At 37.6% G+C, this 18,278-nt stretch overlaps 1 protein-coding gene across 1 annotated transcript in view; it reads right to left on the bottom strand.

Moving 5' to 3' along the window:
• Window positions 1-2,143: 2,143 nt before the first annotated feature.
• The window catches only part of FAM214B (family with sequence similarity 214 member B), a 2,663,862-nt gene continuing 2,647,727 nt past the window's right edge, over window positions 2,144-18,278 (bottom strand). Inside the window, exon 16 of the mRNA XM_044077337.1 lies at window positions 2,144-11,206. Within this exon, the coding sequence (XP_043933272.1) occupies window positions 11,053-11,206 (154 nt within the window). The 3' untranslated portion in view covers window positions 2,144-11,052. The remainder of the gene's footprint in view (window positions 11,207-18,278) is intronic.

Genomic DNA, 18,278 nt, shown 5'->3' with positions numbered 1-18,278 from the left:
GAATGCATGGCATACTGAACAAGAGTCCTGCAGGTGCAGGGGTCCCAGGCAGTAAACACAAGAAGTGTGACCATCTGTCAGAGACATTTTCTGACAGCACGAGTCACACTTCTTAAAGCCTGAGACCTTAACCTCTTTAGGTTCCTTCGACATAACAGTGTTGAGGGTTCCCAAAAGTAAGAAAAACAACAAACACACGCACACACACACACACACACACACACACACACACACACACACACACACACACACACACACACACACACACACACACACACACACACACACTCTTAAATTATAAATTAACAATAAATTGTTAATAGGAATACTGACACACCCAAACACTCACAGGATCCCTAAGAAAAATTAGGAAAGGGGCAGGCTTAAGGCCTAACCTAAGTGGAAGGGTGGGATATAAGGAATAAAGAGGGAAGGTATATAAAGTAATAAAGTTAAGGGTAGTTACTTACTAAGAAAGAAATAACTATAAATTAACTCAAAAAGGGTGACTGAACTATCAATCTGAAAGACTTACCAGGAGCCGGTAAAAACGCACTGCATAAGCGGCAAACGAGATCTGGGGAGTTATTGCCTAGCATCATGGGATATAGAGTTGCCTCGAGCCAGTAAAATTAGCTCTCGAGGTTTAGTAAGTGGCCGAGTCGGAGCCGAGGATCAGCTCCGAAACCATCCAGCAAGAATGAAGGCGAGATTGACAACTTAACATTGTACATTTTATATATATATATATATATATATATATATATATATATATATATATATATATATATATATATGGCTCCGCTTCACATTGTCGACACTTCAAAATGCCGAATTTCATATTGCCGAGACCATATGATCTACATATGAAATGCCGACAATGTGGAACCGGCATCTCCCTACAGTGCGGAATGGAAAGATTTCCATTCCTGCACTGTAGTGCAATCTTGGAGTTGGTATATTTAAGTTACAGGGGGTGTGAGGGGGGCTTGCCCCCTGCTAGCAGTGTTTAGATAAGTGTTTGTTGTTTTTCATATGTTCAACATTTCAAATGTTGATCATATAGTCTTGGCCATATGAAATTTGGCATTTTGAAGTGTCGAACATATGATGTAGATCCATATATATATATATATATATATATATATATATATATATATATATATATATATATATATGGGTCTACTTTACATGGTCGACTTTTCACAAAGTCGACTTTCATATGGCTGAGACCATATGATCAATTTTTGGAAGCCGACCATGTAAAATAAACACAAAAAACACAACAAACACGCTCCACCCCCCCAAACCCCCGTAACTTAAATATACCAACTCCGAGATCGCACTTCAGTGCGGAAGATGGAAATTTTCCCATTCTGCACTGTACGGAGACAGCGGTTCCCCATGGTCGGCTTTTCGAAAGTCGATCATATGGTCTCGGCCATATGAAAGTCGACTTTGTGAAAAGTCAACCATGTGAAGGGGATCCATATATAAGTCAACCATGTGAAGGGGATCCATATATACACAGAGAGAGAGAGAGAGAAAAAATATGCTACATTATATGTTAAATGAGCAGCACAGTGGCTTAAAGGTAACAGCTCTAACTCACAATTCTAGTTTCAGTTCTGCCCTCAGATCACTGCCTATGTGGAGCTTTGGATGTTCTCTCAGTGCCTCTGAGTATTCTTCAGATATCCAGTTGCCTCTCACCTCCCAAGAATATGCTAGTACACTGGCTACACCAAATTGTAATTTTATACGTCACTCTTACCCTTGTCCTTGGGGCCCAAGTCATGGCTGAAAAGGGTCCAAGTATCAGGTCATTTACTCATATTAGCAAAGATGTTCTGAACTAGAGCATATTAAAACCACCCGAATTAATGCCAGTAGAAGCAGATGATAAAAATACTATGTCAACTTTACACACAATATCTAATAATTTTGCTCAAACTATTTCTTACTCAAATGTGAAACAGGTCTTATCTTTCTTTCTTACTTATAGCTTTTCCAAGATGTATAAAATATAAAACTAAACATTCCATGAACTTTATGTAATGCATTACATCATGACTACAAACAACTATGATAGAAGAAAATATTTACACTTGAGACAAAAAGAAAAACTCAAAATACAAACTAGTTTTGAGGCAAACATTTTTACTCACTTTAAAAAGGTACAAACTTTACTGAGTTTCACGTTTCTACATCTGCCATTATGATTCTGTACAACAGGAAGAATGTCAAACATAACAGAGTTCCCTTCTTGGTTTCTGAATTTAACGCACATTCCAAATACCAAGTTCATTACATAAATGCAAACTAAAGATTACCTTTCTATTATTTATTATTCTGACTCAAACTCAGGAATGCACCTACATACAAACAGAATATCTGAAATGTTTGAAACATTCTAACAACATGAAAAGTCAATGTTTGCTTCTTCTATTTACATTTCTCCATCTTTCTTAACATTCTCTAATGTCATTCATCATCTTGTATCACAGAGAACAGTTCTGTCATTAAACACAATATATTAAAACATTCTTATTTTGGCACATGTGACCAGCACAGATTGAGTGCTACCACAGGTCTGACTCCAGTGAAATGCCTCTCAGAGGGGGAGCTGGTGAACACTACAAAGGTGCAGAGAAAGTTTTAACATTAACAAAGCATTTCTTTCCTCTCCGAATGGCAAAGAAAGCTTTCCTCTACAGGATGGCTATCAAACATGTCAAGTACTCTGCATTCATGTGAGGGATCAGAAGCATGATCTCTGAATAGCAGTCACTGTCAGAAAATCAGCAGGGATCTGAAATTAAGGGAGCAAACTGAATATCTCTCAGGAATTCAAAGACTGATCCTCTAGAGCTATAAAAAAGTAGACCTCGTGCAGAGGGATGGTGCCTGACTGCAAACCAGATGACCAGAGTTCAGATGGCAGCTTGGATACTACAGGAGTAGGGTAGAGGTGAAAATGAGTAGTACACATCAACTCTCCCATCTCTGGGTGGAAGGAAACAGTCTGGTATGCTGCAACACCACATCGTGCAGACAGACACAAGAAAGACATATGGCATTTTGATCATGGATGTTTGCTTGGCGCCTGCCAAGCTGCATAATGTTCTAGTCCCCTTGGGAGGGCATGTAGGGAAACATGTACATCCTCTGACTAGGCAGAAGACACTGCAGGGCCCTTGATTAAGTGAGTGCACATGTCAGCCACTGGACATCGGGAGTTCTGCATCATCAGAAAGCCCTTCATGACTAAAAGGATGATGGTCTCCCATTGCTGGCACTTTCCCTCAAGAAGAAAGGAAGAAGAAAAAGAAAAAAAAAAGAAGAAGAAAGGATGAACAGTCAACACCATGGAGTAGGGGGATAAAGCCCTAACTACTGTCCAGGTAACTTAGATTTTATTAATGGCTCAGGTGTTCAAGGAGTGGGCGGGGAGAGTTGGGAGTGCCCATCCCAGTGAGGAGGCAATCGTCTAAAAGTTATATCTGAGGGAGTAGCCTCAGATATAACAAACGAGTAGAGGGGAGTAGGGAAATGAGGGTAGATCACTACGATTCCCCATAGCTGCAAGGATGTTGTGTGGTTCTGTGACACCCTAATGATCCTCACTGGCACATCTGGGAGAAAGATCAGGGCCATAGGATGGGGGAACCAGGATAAGATGATGGCTGGCTGCATGGGAGGGAAGAAAGGAGAAACAAATGGCCTAACTGCCTGTGAGAGGGATGATATCTGGAAGGCAGCAGGGAATAAACAAAAAAAACAGACCTGTTGCAAAACTCAATCCTTGATTCTAGTGCAAAAATTCCAAACTGGATTACCAATGATATGAATAGGAAACATAAGCTAACAAATCTGAAAATAAAATTGAAATGCTGGGAAAATGCAAGGCTCTAGGTCAAAACTAAACATGTTCAGTCAAGTTACAACAAATTTGTTATGTTCATCTAGATCAGTTTTGTATCACATATACAGGAATCAGAAAGCCAAACTGACAATGCAAATGCAGTTGTGTGTGGGAAAGCAAGGCTGGTGATGTCACAATGCAAATTATAGAACAGAAGAAGGGTAAGAAGGAACCAACTTCAAAGAGGGACACTTAATAAAAGTAGAAAAAAACAACATGGGATAGCAGCAATTTCAGTAGTATTATTCCAAGCTATACATATCTTACAGACATGCACTCTTTATTGCTAATAAAACCTAAAAGAAAGTAGGCTGTGTCCCTTAGCATTCATCACCTAATGATACGGTTCTTCTACCCAGCTTCACTCATGATTCTTATTTGTGACTTGCATGACAAGCCTCATTATGAAAGAAATACCTCAGCAAAATGATCAAAAATATGGCCTATTAAGGGACAAAAATGCTGTTGTTATGTTAATGTACTTACGTTTTAAAGAATGGAATGTCTTGACACCCTTTTAGGAACATGACAGTCCAAGTTCAGCGGGAAGCCCAAAATTATTTAATGGGATGTATTAGACATACTCTTCAAAAAGTACAGGTACTGCATAATAAATACTGAAATTGTTTGAGCTGCAAGGCTGTTTTAATACATTATCTCTGCATATAATCTCTCTGCTGCTGAATGTATTCTGTATTTATATGCAGTACAGGGGCTTGTCACCACACTGAATGAAATATTGCCACACAACACTGTAGAAAAATAAAACCAAAACGCGAACATGAATGATACCCACTGAGCTTCGTAACTGGTAATAGATGAATGAAGCTGGAAAGATTCAACAAGTACTCATTAATTTCATTCTGTGACACATTATCTTATTTTACCTAGGGTCATCTTTATTGGCTTTCAGGTCATCTTTATTTGCTTTCATACTGCACATGATCCTATTTGTTTTTGTCTCTGCTTTACTGCAACATTCAGTATTCTCAGAGAAAAGCTACAACCTAGTCAAAGCTGGTCAAGAGGAGGCGCTAAAAGATTACAAAGCAGAAGCTACTCAAATTCTGCACCATTAGATGTAGTACATCATAATATCTATCCTTACTGCAGGGTTTATTAGCTACCTCCATATCTTCTTATAAGCTTTGTGATGCGGGACAATAAAATGTCAAGGCACTAGTACTGATGAAGAGACCATCCACAAAACCATAGATAGGCCCCACTTTGGAGATGATGTCCTGTAGAAGTCATACAGTTATGTTATGGCACAAACATATTTGGCCCCTTGGGGTTAGTCTGCTTTACTATTAATTTCAAGTCAACAGCAGGAACAGGATACAGGTTTCCTCATTCCTCAAAAGTAGCAAAGCAGCCAAATAACAGCCTAGGCATATTTTCCTTTTACTAAAAAGAATGCAAATAATCTGGTTATTTTGTTTTAATGAAATGTTAGTCCTCTGTTTTCAGTAAGAATGATGAATTCATTCAATTGTAATTTTTTTTATTATTATTTAAGGAAACACAAAATTAATGTCTAGATGATCTTACTTCCCAGATTAAAGTGTCATCACTATTCAGTACACATTCTGCAGGTGGACTGTCAAAATCACAGAATCAGTTAAACAGCAGTATACAAACTGAAACAGTAAAGATAAACCTTTAAAAATAAATAAATGTACCTAACTACTTACTAAGGGCAGACAAACATATTCAAGTAATGAGGTTGCTTTTTATACTTAGTTAATACTTGTCAAACATCCTAAGCACAACAAATAAAAAGATCTTTAAACAACATGAACTTTATTTATGATAATAACAGAAAAGCAGCCTATTTTCTGCCCCCTTTGTGGAGCAAATTTAAGTAATGTTGTGATTTTGTTACCATGTTAACCACCACCATAATATTAAACAGATCAGCTGGTGATAGCAAATGGCATGCAGAATGAGTGACTGGAACAGACCAAATCCTGATATTAAGCTCTGCAAAAAAAAAACTAAACAGCACAATAGATCATCACTAAAGACAAAAAAGCATAAATAAATAAATAAATGTGGATACAGTGGCATTACCCTCCAATAAACTGCATTTGGATAAAATGTGTGTGTGCTATTATAACACCCTTTTGTGAACTAGAAGCTGGCTAGGGGAAAATACAAAAAACTGCAACTAAAAGAAGTCTCCCAAAATGAATACTAATAAACCTCCCAATATACAGAAAAACATCTAAAAAGCAGAGCTAGTAACAGAAATCACCTCTGTTCCAGCAGCAAAAAATACATGGGGACCTCAATACAGCAAACAAAATCTTTAATAATGGACTGTAAAATCTGGGATTTGTAATAATGGATTAAAAAGCTTAGGGCTGAAGAACAAGTTGTGAAATCTGAACCCATATTTATGAGCTCCATACTCTCTCAGGAACTCAAGTAATTTGTATGGACTAATAAGGCAAAAGCTTAATTTGTGTTTGCTACCTGGGAAGAGTAGGGGTTTGATCAATTCCCTTAGCTCAGCTAGGAAGACTAAAATAAACTAGTGCTATCTAATGCAAGCATCAAATGATGCTTAAAGTTATATACCATTACCAACTTCTCCCGTATCTGACAGTCATTCTCATGCTTATTTTCTCTGTCACACACACACACACACACACACACACACACACACACACACACACACACACACACACACACACACACACACACACACTACTAACACTCAAAATAAGGCAGGCAAGCAGGCACAACTTGGGGTATACTGCTGAAACAAACTTCTAGTATTAAAGCTGAGTCATTTCAGGTACTGATTGCAAATGTTTCCTTATTGCCACCCTCCCTCTTGCATGTTCTCTTCCTTTACTAATGGAAGCACACAGTGAAGCCAGGCAGACTCAAATTTCAGATAAAATATCCTGACTATGAGCTGTTAGCTATTCAGACTTATAAAAGGCATACTGTTTCTCCTCTGACATCACCTTAGTGAAGGTGGTAACAAAATAAAGTATGGAAGTACTCAATAAAGTGAACAACTAACCAAGAGTTCCACCATTAACTAGAACTTACCTATGAGACTGTAAGACTAATGAACAACATGCTAATACAGCAGGTGAGCTCCATATGAAAAGGTATGAGTGGACCACTGTCACTACAAAGTGTTGGAAATCAAATGCTGACAACCATTTTTTAAAGGTGGGGGATGAGAAGTGTACTGCTCCTCTTGACACATACCTACTTATTTAATATCAATTACAACACAAAAAAGTCAACATTTATCCATTTTAATACCTGATATATCAAATTCGGGCAAGCAATGAACATAATGCAGGAACCAGTCCTGGTAAGTTTGGATTCCATCCCATCACAGGACACAAATATACATACCTAAAGGTCAGATCACCTATCCACATCTCCTTGGGAAACAGGAGAAACACACAGCTTTTGGTGAAAAGCCATGAAGACCAACGGAAGACACACAGACTAGGTTTCAGCATTTTGTTCTCAACCATGTGTACACTGGTACTTTGTACATCGGTTTTCCCGTTCACTCCAAAAATGAAGAACACACATACACACTTCAGTCAGTGCTTCTGTAATTAACAGTCTGAATCTAATCATAGAATGGAGATTACATTTCCTGTGTAACCAATTTTAGTCAGATGCAGTGGATCAAATAAACACTGTAAGCACACATACATCCATACACATATTGTTATATTTAAAAGAAGTGTACATATGTCTTCAGAAAAGGCTGTGCTTTGTTTGTGTTACAATAATGTCACTCTTCACATAAAAAAATTGTACCTAGACAACTAAATAGTTTCTTGAGTTCACTGCCACACTATTATGCAAGTTGCATAGCAACAGTCATACCTTTTATTGTCTAGGATGCCTCAGAAGCACATTACATAAACTGGGATACAGTCCTTTGCTAACATTCATTACCGTACATGGCCAGGAGGCACTGTCATCTAACACAACACTGAAAACAGAAGCCAGGATGTTCTTCTTCAGGTCCATAGTTAGCACCGCTTACCTGATGCATAACTTTGTAAAATGTACTGGATCTCTCACCCTTTAAAGTTATTGTATTTATTTATCTACACAGTTTGCAACTGGGATAGGGCACTGATCCCAGTGGACCAATTACAGTCTCAGCCCAGACATCCCCATCTGACTATACAGCACAGGAAGCAGCATCCCTATGCAGAAATGCTATAATTTTGTTGGTCATCCCCATGTAACACACACAATCAAGAAATAAACAATGGGAGACAAAAAACAAAATCAACGTCATTATGTCTATCAGTCTGTCTGTACTAGGACAATGGTGAGGTACAGAATAATAATGCTTTGGCAGCCCTGTACTGAGCACCCATGGCTGCAAGAAGCTTGCATTTCTGCCTCTGCTCACTTCAATACCCATTAATAATGCTGGCACACTATTTTTGTCTAAATGCCACCTTCTATAGTCACACATCTAGTGTTCCTTCAGTGGCAGGAAAGTTGGGAATATTTTCTTGCGATGGTCACTTGCAACATTAAACTTGTTTTGGAACAGAGCTGCTGCCCCACTACTTAGTGCAATTACGTGTCTTCCTCCTCTTTCCTCCAAAGGATGGAGTGGTGGATCAAGACAACCCAATTTATATGCCAAATATTAAGGCAGAAAACATATATTAATGTCTCACTACAAACTGGACCAGTCTTTCAGTGCAGTTCTAAGGAACAGAAGGATTTTTGAGGCACATCTTCATATCAAAGTATGGTAAGAAACATGTTAAATGATGCACAACACATTTACAGATAGGAATTACTGGATGACACTTTTAAAACATTTTGCCAAACAAACAATGAAAATGGACTGATGCAATATCTGAAGGCAATTTGCTAATGCCACATTTAATCTTAAATTGCAACACACCTGGTCACACAGCTGCTGGGATGTACTGCCAGTACAGGCAAGCACAAATGGTTCACCAACAGAAAGACAGGGATAAAGCCTGGGATTAAATCCCTCTGAGATGAGAATTAAAACAAAAACAGTTATGTGACAGAAACAGGAGATGGATGGAAAACAGAAATAAATATTACTAGCATACACTTCTTTCCTGGAAGATGGAGGTGAATCTTCACCACTACAACAGAAAATGGCTGACAACTCTGGCAGACATACTCTATGGAATGAAATGCACACCATTAAGGTACAAAGTGCACAAGCACAGCTGAAAATGTTACTGTGACATACTCCTTAGGGAGAGATCTGTTTTTCCTGCACACTGATGGCTTGAGGTTGGTCAGCTCTCAGCTGTCACAGTGACTACATTTTTGTTTGTTATACTTGCAGTTTCAGCTTAGAAAAAGACCTAATTTGCAAAAGAACCTGCCTAAAATGTAAAGACTAAACAAATGGAGGGAAGTTTTGCTTCAAAAGAATGGTGAGCCAATGGAACAGGGATACTTCACTGATGATATTCAGTGGACTGCATATTCCTTCTTCTAAAGCAGTGAAACAAAAATAAACAGAAGTTACCATAATCAGTCTCAATAAAAGCTACACCAACCACACAGACCACTGCAGTTCTCAGAATTACTAATCTATGATGGTGCAAGCTACACAAAACCTCTTCACTGACACTAAGGCCACAGTGCTTGGAAAAAGTCTAGGTCCAGGGTCAGACTAAGGATAAAATGCTGTGAGAGTTACACAAAAGCCTTTCTTGCTGCCATTACGGCTGCACTGCTTGACGAAGGAAGGCCAACTCCTCAGGCAGACTGAGGGTAAGCTACGAATGGTCGACAAGCAGAAATGCTGAGGGGAAATTGTGGTGAACTGCATAATATTCCAATATTCAAAGAAACAGAATTAGTCAATTATGTGAGAAAAATTAAAAACAAATAATTACAGTGCACAACTTAGTTGCATATGCACACAGTCTTCCCTTTTCAAAACTGTAGGGCATCCTGGGGAAAATGCAGTCACTCCCTTGGTCCCACCACAGACTAACACATGAAGACAATACTGACATGAGGAATGGTACGTAACATCAAAGAACAAAGCCTGTAGCTTCGTATGGTCGGTAGACTGTGTGAGGAAAAAAAACACTGACTGATTGACAAGGTGAGGAACGTATGCCTTTAAATTTCACTCCAAATGCTAATGGACTACTCAGCACAAGTATGTGCCAGCTATAAACTGTCACAATATACCTATAGGAAAGGCACCAGGCAAAAATCAATTAGATAAGAATGTTTACAAATGTTTTAAATGGCATTGCCCTATTAGCTAAATGCTTTAACATTTTCATGGGGCAAAGGATACTTTCCTTAAATTTGTTTTGCTAGCTTACACAGTGAGAAGATTACCAATGAGCAAAAACTGGGTTTGCAATGAACACACATTTCAGTCACAGACTACATTAACAATATCTGTAAAGCCATCTTTTTAACAGTTTTTATTTCAAATGGCAGGTAGAAATATCTGCCAATGCAATAATCCCTCCTCTTACAGGGCAATAAAAATAACCACAAAATAGTCTGATAAATGACTGCCTATCAGTGCTATAAAATGCGATGCTTCCTGAGTCTTAAGAAGTGACAGGAAATAGGCCAAATCAGATGGGTTAGGTACTTTCTTCTAATCATCTTCCCATTCTGAGGAAACCTGCCTCAACTCCTCTCTAAAAAGTAATGTCCCCTCCTTTATGGACTAATTATATTGCAAAAAAAGTTTTCTTTAAAATCAAACTGAGCTGCCTGTTATAAAGCAACAGCAACACACACAAAAAAATCTCATTACAACTGCAGAAACTACAACCAAAAGTGCACTTTTCTCTGGAAGGATGGTACCACCATTATAATTAACAATGTGTAAGAGAATAAGACCTTTGGCTGGACTCATCAAAATGTAACCTCTTGTTTCACACCAAATGAGAAGAAAATATAGCACTCTAAACTCTGCTGGAAACGCAGAGATCAGGTACTAGGCAAAGTATCCTAACAGTGGGCAGTACTTCAGTCTTCTCACGTTCCTCTGAAATGATGATCCTACCATTCAGGACTGCATGCTAGAGGCAAAGAGGTATGTCACATGTCTGCTACTGTGTAACATGTTACAAGAGTCCTTTTTAAAGTCGAGGGGAATACTTGGGGTTCTTGGGTATCTCTGTGAATGACTTCAGTTCATATGGGATTCCTGTGTCTATCTCGATTGACTTTCGAGAAAACAGCAGTCTGATGTCTTTGTGAAGGTAGATCTTCCCCGACTTTGAGCTCTGAAACCTAAGGGAGGAAAAAAATATTCTTATTAAAGCTGTAGAAGAATTAAATTAAGTCAGCAGTTCCATCTACAACACAGCAGTCAAAGTAAAAGAGAAGTTCTAATAGCATGTGTGGCCTCTCTGACTGCTAACAACAGTTTGTCTTCAGCACTAAAGCAACTTCTTACTTTTGGTCACAGCACACTTTCATGGAAAAATAAACTTGATCTCCCTCATCTTCACTGTCAAGATACTTTAAAATGATTACTTAAACACGTGTCTTTGCAGTGCTTCCATTCACTCATGGCTACAGCTGCAAGGGGTAAGATAGCATAAAATACAGATATACAAGTACTTATCTAAAGAAGTTCTTTAACAGGAAACTCTGTAGCAGTTCACATATATATTTGCCCTCCTGTGTCATTCTAGATGGCATTTTTAAAAACCTTAGCACATCATATGACTATGTCCTGTCTTACCCATATCAGTATTCTTGTGCCTGAGTTAGAGGGTAAATACTCCCTGACATTACCTAGTTCTTATCCTTACTCAAACCAAGAATCATCTGTAAAGATGAAGAAGAAGAAAAAAAAAACTATGGTAAAAAGATTCAGAATTACAGATCTTTACATTTCTACATACCTTACAGTGCTCAAACAGGCAGAAACATGGCTGTGAGAAATGAAGGACAGAGACTTTGGAAATAAGTACACTTCTAGACAGGCTCCTGCTTATTGGAATGCATATTCATAAATCTAGTGAACTGTCTTCCTTCAAAAAGCTCCCTACATTAGAATTCTTACATATGGAAAAATACAAAACACTGGAGAAAAAAGCAGGATAAGGCAGAGAAAATCACAGGACAATTCTACTAGAAGAGCTGCTGTTTCTAGATTATCTACAGGGTCTAAAGATGCAACCACAAGTGTGCAGTTCAAATGTCTGCAGATCTCTGAAACAGGTGCCAGAAATCAATACCAACCTCTATCATAATACCTAGTAGAAACAGAGCTGCCAGTATATATTCAGAATGTGAAGTCAGCACTTGGCCCAATTCTGAGACTCCAGGAGGAAGACAGATGATCTGAATGGTTCAAAGAAGCCTCCAATACATATTCAAAAGACAATGCTTACTGATCATTTAGAAGCAAGTCCTAGTAAAATGTAATATAATATGCTTTGCAAGTACAGGGTTTTAAGTCTACCTGTATAGACGGTCTTCGGAAAATTAATTTGAGAATCACAGACGAAGCTATCTCAAAGTGAGTGCATAACATATGAAGAAACACCAAACCAACAGGCTAAAATCCATGAACTTTAATAGATGTATCCAAAAGAGTGGTAAGCGCTTTCACAGTGACCATACCGCTTAATCAGACAACATTAACTAAGAAATACAAGTCTTTTATACAAAGTGTGCCCAATAAAAAGCCCTTAATTATGATGTCATCAAAAAGTTACACATTTTTAAAAAAAACATACTATAGAAAACACGTTCATATATCATGAATAAAAACAGTTATAAAATGTATGCAAACATATTGCATTTATAAAAATATATATGAAAATAAAACATATTATTTATGTCTAAGTCTACGTCCTTTCAGGAAAGGTTTCAGTGAAAAAACCCCACCTGGTCGGAGTGGTCTAATATGTTTTATTTTCATATATATTTTTATAAGTGCAATATGTTTGCATACATTTTATAACTGCTTTTATTCATGATATATGAACTTGTTTTCTGTAGTATGTGTTTTTTTTTAAATTTTTAACTTTTTGATGATATCATAATTAAGGGCTTTTTATTGGTCACACTTTGTATAAAAGACTTGTATTTCTTAGTTAATGTTGTCTGATTAAGCGGTATGGTCACCGTGAAAGTGCTTACCACTCTTCTGGATACATCTATTAAAGTTCCTGGATTTTAGCCTGTTGGTTTGGTATTTCTTCATTTACTTTATTCTTATTTTTGTCTTACCAACCTTTATCCTGCTATCATATACATTTTTTGCTTTGAGTGCATAACATCTTTACAGTCTTAAAAGTTCAAGTCATAAATGTCAGCTAGACAGTTTTATTTTACATTTAATATACTTGATGTATTATGCATAAACTCATATCTCAATGCACAACAGATCCTGTTACCACATCTAGGATGTGGTTACTGTCAACCAGCTCAGCCTCCCCCCAATCCTTGACATGTCTTGGCTGCTCCACATAAAGAGCTGTGCATAATGGATCACCTGATGTGCACCTGATGGCAGGGACACTTCCCTTCCAAAGAAGGTCTTACTGGCACAGTCATTATTTCCTTGTGCCAGCCTATCATCATCATTACCGTCAACCCCCTTTTTCCCATTTTCTACATGGGGTCAAGGTGTCATGTCAACTGTCGCTATTTTCCTCTATATTCACTGCCATTCCTCTGCCTTCTTCGACACTCATGTCCAACTGTTGCATATCTTCTCTCACACAATCCATCTATCTCTTTGCTGGATGTCCTTGTTTTGCCTTGCCTTCTTCCTGTCTGTCCCAAATCTTCCTCAGCAGATTGCTTTCTGCTTTTCTGCACATGTGCCTGAACCACCATAGTCTGTTCTTTTTGACATTTTCTATAATTAGGTCTACTTTGGCTTCTGCTCTTACGTCCTCATTTCTTTGTTTGTCCCACAGTCTGCATCCTACCATCCATCTCAGACATTTCATCTCCATCACCTCTAGCTTCCTCAACTGTTCTGCAGTTACTGCCAAAGTGCCTGTATTATATTATAATGCAGGTCACACCACTGTTTCGCATACCTTACTTTTCAGCTTCTTTGGCATTCTTTTGTCATATAATATACCTGACACACTGTGTTAGTTTGCTGCAGCCTCTCTGACTTGGACATCCTTATTCTATTCTTCCTTCCTTCTCGTCAACCACCCCTTCCAGATACTTAAAGTTGATAACCTGTTTTACTATTTTCCCTTATATTTCAATTCTCATTTTCTTCTGATTTCTCCCATTTGTTGCCATTACAACTGTCTTATCTGTACTCAATTTCATCCCATGTGCCTTCAGTTTGGTATTCCATTCCCCTATCCTTTGCTGAAGTTCTTGCTCAGTCTGCTTGTAATGCCACATTGTTTGCATACAGCAACTCTGTTGATCTTTTCCCACTGACCTGTTTGCTAATATAGTCCATCACCAGTATGAACAGCAGTGGGCTCAGAGCTTGAACCCTGATGCACATACACTCCCAATGGGAACTCCTTTGTGAGACCGAACACTGTTTGTACTTGAGTCATTAGGTCCTTGTACATAACTTGCACTAATTCTACCAATATTTCTGGGACACTGAATCCATCACAGGACTGCCCAAATCAGCTTCCTTGGGACTTAGTCATATGCTTTCTCCAAGTCTAGGAATGCCTAGTTGGACTCCTTCCTCATCTCTAGCTTCTTCTCAACTATCTGTCTCACTGCAAACATCAGGTTAGTTGTGCATCTGAATTTGAACTGCTCATCTCCCATCTTAGTACCTCCCATCTTGTGCCAGCCTGTGACATCAGCCTAAGGACAGTGGAGGAGGAAGGTCTGCCTCACTACACATTCAGTGAGTGACTTAAGCCACAGCCCTTCCTCTTGCCTTAGTTTTTACCTCTCCCGCACAGTGTAGGATGCATGGTGTCTCCAATTTCTCTATTCTACCACAGATAAGTCAGTATAATGCTACTTTTCCTGGCTACCATCAGAGATCACTAATATTCTAGTCCATTTCCCTAAGACAGAGAGATGCTAAAGGCACTCAATCCAGTTCTTCTCCCCTGGCCGAATCTTCAGCAACTTGGGATCATCATCAATCCCCCAGTTCATAGGTTCTTAGATATACTAGGCTAATAATCCACAGGGGCATTTTAAGCCTATCCATGCTTCCCAAATATACCTATCTGATTTGTTTTGATACTGTAAGGTTATTTTAAGGGGTATATGTAGACTAGTGCTTGGGTGGTCAAGTGTTTACAGGCTCTCTCTGAGACATAGGTGCCAGATGGGTACATTTCTGATTCACTATCCACTGATCCAAGTTACACTTGAAGTGGGTTAGGGAAAAACTCTGTTTCACATGGCTGGGAGGCCTGTTCTAGAGACTGGGTAGTCTCTGACACAACTAAAACCAAATAAATAATGGTGATGGATATAGAACGGCTTCTTTATTTACTGTTAAGCGCTTTTCATTTGTCTCAAATAGCAAACTTCATCAGACAACAAACTAAAACCTTCCTTCTTGTATACTTAAAATGGCATCATTTCCTTTACAAACAGGAAGTGACATATTCAGTGTTTTTTTTTTTTTTAAAAACATATGACTCATATAAAAACTTGTTGCTAAAATACTGGTACAATATCTAATCATCTAAGCCAACATGCTCCATGAATAATTACATTTCAGACAATAAATAATTTTTTATATATAAAATGTCTATATATATATATATATATATATATATATATATATATATATATATATATGGATCTACGTTTTTAAATCGAAAGTACGGTCCATCAAACGGTACCTCCTCAAACTCACTTCCGCGAAAGTGCATTCCATCGAAAATGCACTTTCACAGAATAAAAAAAACTAAGTAAAAAAGTAAAACAACACACTAAACAGTATTATGCGGGGAGGGCAAGACCCCCTGCACCCCCCACACCCCCTACTTTAATATTCTCACTCCGAGATCGTACTACAGTGGGGAAAAGGGAATATTCCCTTACCCCCACTATACTACGATCTCAACGAAACTCTCCTTAATTGTACATCAACAGTATACGTTGATATACAACTAAGGCAACATGCAAACTGCATGTTTTCCTTTTTATTTGTTTACTTTAGCGAAAGTGCATGTTTGACAAAATGCACTTTCGCTAAAGTAATTTCGACAAAGTGCGGTTAGATGAACCGTACTGTCATAAAATAAATAGGACCCATATATATATATATATATATTTATATATACACACACACACACACACACACACACACACACACACACACACACACACACACACACAAATATTCATAGATTAAATGAAAAACTTACTACATCCATCACACTAGCAATGCATTTCCTATGAGACCCCATAATTGATAAAATAGTGATTGCTATATACTCCTGAAAAGACTATATATGAATATAAACATACTAATGCCTAAACTGAAAATATTATGAATAATATTCTATTTTTTATCATTTATTATTATTATTATTATTAATAAGTCCTTACTTTTTTACTTACTTCCTAGTCAATCCCTTTAACTTAAGCATAGTACTAATAGTGCAGTAATAATTTAATCCTGGCCATACACATGAATGTAGTTGAATCTGCCAAACCAGTTCAGCCTTTTCCAGCTGAATAGTCCAAGGTCTGCCCCTATCCTGTTCTTTAATCTGCTGTATTGCACAAAACTTGAACATATGATCTTTAAATTTATATATATGCTTTGCTAATGCATTTGTTAAAATGCCTTTTCTGACTGCATAAATATGCTCATATATTCTCTCTTTCAAACTTCTAGTTGTATTTGCTATATAATATGCTGGACATAACTGCATATGGCAACATAAACTACCATTTTTATATTACAATTAAATTTTCCAGTAATTCTATATTTTCTATTTTTGATCTCAACACATTGAGCTTGAGATATAAAACTGCAGTAGTTACACATTCCACACCTACTCATAACCATGTGCAAGTTATTAGTAGTTTTTTTTACAATGCTCTATTAAGTTCTTAAGGTTTTTGCCTCTTCTTGCTACCATTTTTAATCCTTCCCCTACCTTTTGTCTGATTTTTACATCATAATTAATGACTGCCCAATTCTTTATCATGATAGCTTTTACTTCATAAAAATGCATACTAAATGTTGTTATAAATACAACTGAGCAGTCATATTGCACTTTAGTCCTTATCTGATGGTTCTCTCCATGGTAACTAAGAATGGGGTTAAAATGTCCATTCTCCCTTTTTATTCACACTTCATTATGTATATCTTCCAACATACTTGATGGATACCCTCTCTCGATGAACCTCTTTTTAAGCAACCGACATTCCTTACTAAAATCAACATCGAGAGTTAACATTCTTGCGGCCCAGACAAATTGTCCTTTTACCACTGCCTTTTTATTTCCCATAGGATGTGAACTGGCAAAATGCAAAAAAGAATTTGAATAAGTCAATTTTCTATGAATTTTTGCTTCTATGTAGTTTAGGTGTGCTGATGTGCGTTACCGTGTTTGTGTATGTTTTGTTGTTTGATTTGTTGTAGTGTGGGGTAGGATGGTGTATGTGTTGTGTGGTATATGGCATGTTAATGTTTGAGATTTTGTATTTCTTGATTTTGGGGTTTCGGGATTTTGAGCATTCGCCTTTATAGTCTTGAGATACTGAAATTCGAGATTTCAGTATTTTGAGATTATAAAGGGGAACCGTCCTATTTATGGCACAGATGAGATTTAGGTCCCTAAAAGGGGTAATGCTGACAGTATTTGGTTTGCAGATTTGCAGCAGGTCCATCACAATGGGATCTGAGGATGCCTGGTATCCCAGCAAATGACAACACCTCTGCACCAGCAGGCTAGGGGGTTGAGGTCTAAGAGGAAGAGCTATTTTTTTAACATATTTACTGAATTATCATTTAAGATACAGGCAAACATACATTTATATATAAAAAAAAAAATGTTTGCATGTTCACATTTACAAACATTATACATTACATACATTTTTTATAGAATTATCATCAATCCAGCATTACATAAAGTGCTCGATTTCTGCCTTCTCTTAAACCTCACTCTTCCTCCAAAACAATATTCTGCATGAACTGTTCTCACGATTTCCATTTTTTCTATTTACTTTGTTCCTATCCTTTTCTAAAGATCCCACTTCCACTTCTTTTCTCTCTGTTACAATATTAACTACTTCAAATACAGTTGGTTTAGAATTTGATTTCCATTTTCTAGTAACTGCTTTTTGTGGCAGACACCAGAATTAAGCTTAACAAGGCCTTACTATGTCTAGGCAATAAAGATCCTGTATCCCAGCTCAAAAA

The sequence above is a fragment of the Protopterus annectens genome, chromosome 1.part1 (assembly GCF_019279795.1).
Source record: "Protopterus annectens isolate FY-2018-M chromosome 1.part1, PAN1.0, whole genome shotgun sequence".
Lineage (NCBI taxonomy): Eukaryota > Metazoa > Chordata > Ceratodontiformes > Protopteridae > Protopterus > Protopterus annectens.
The sequence above is the reverse complement of the archived record's forward strand: the minus strand, read 5'-3'. Positions and strand labels throughout refer to the sequence as shown.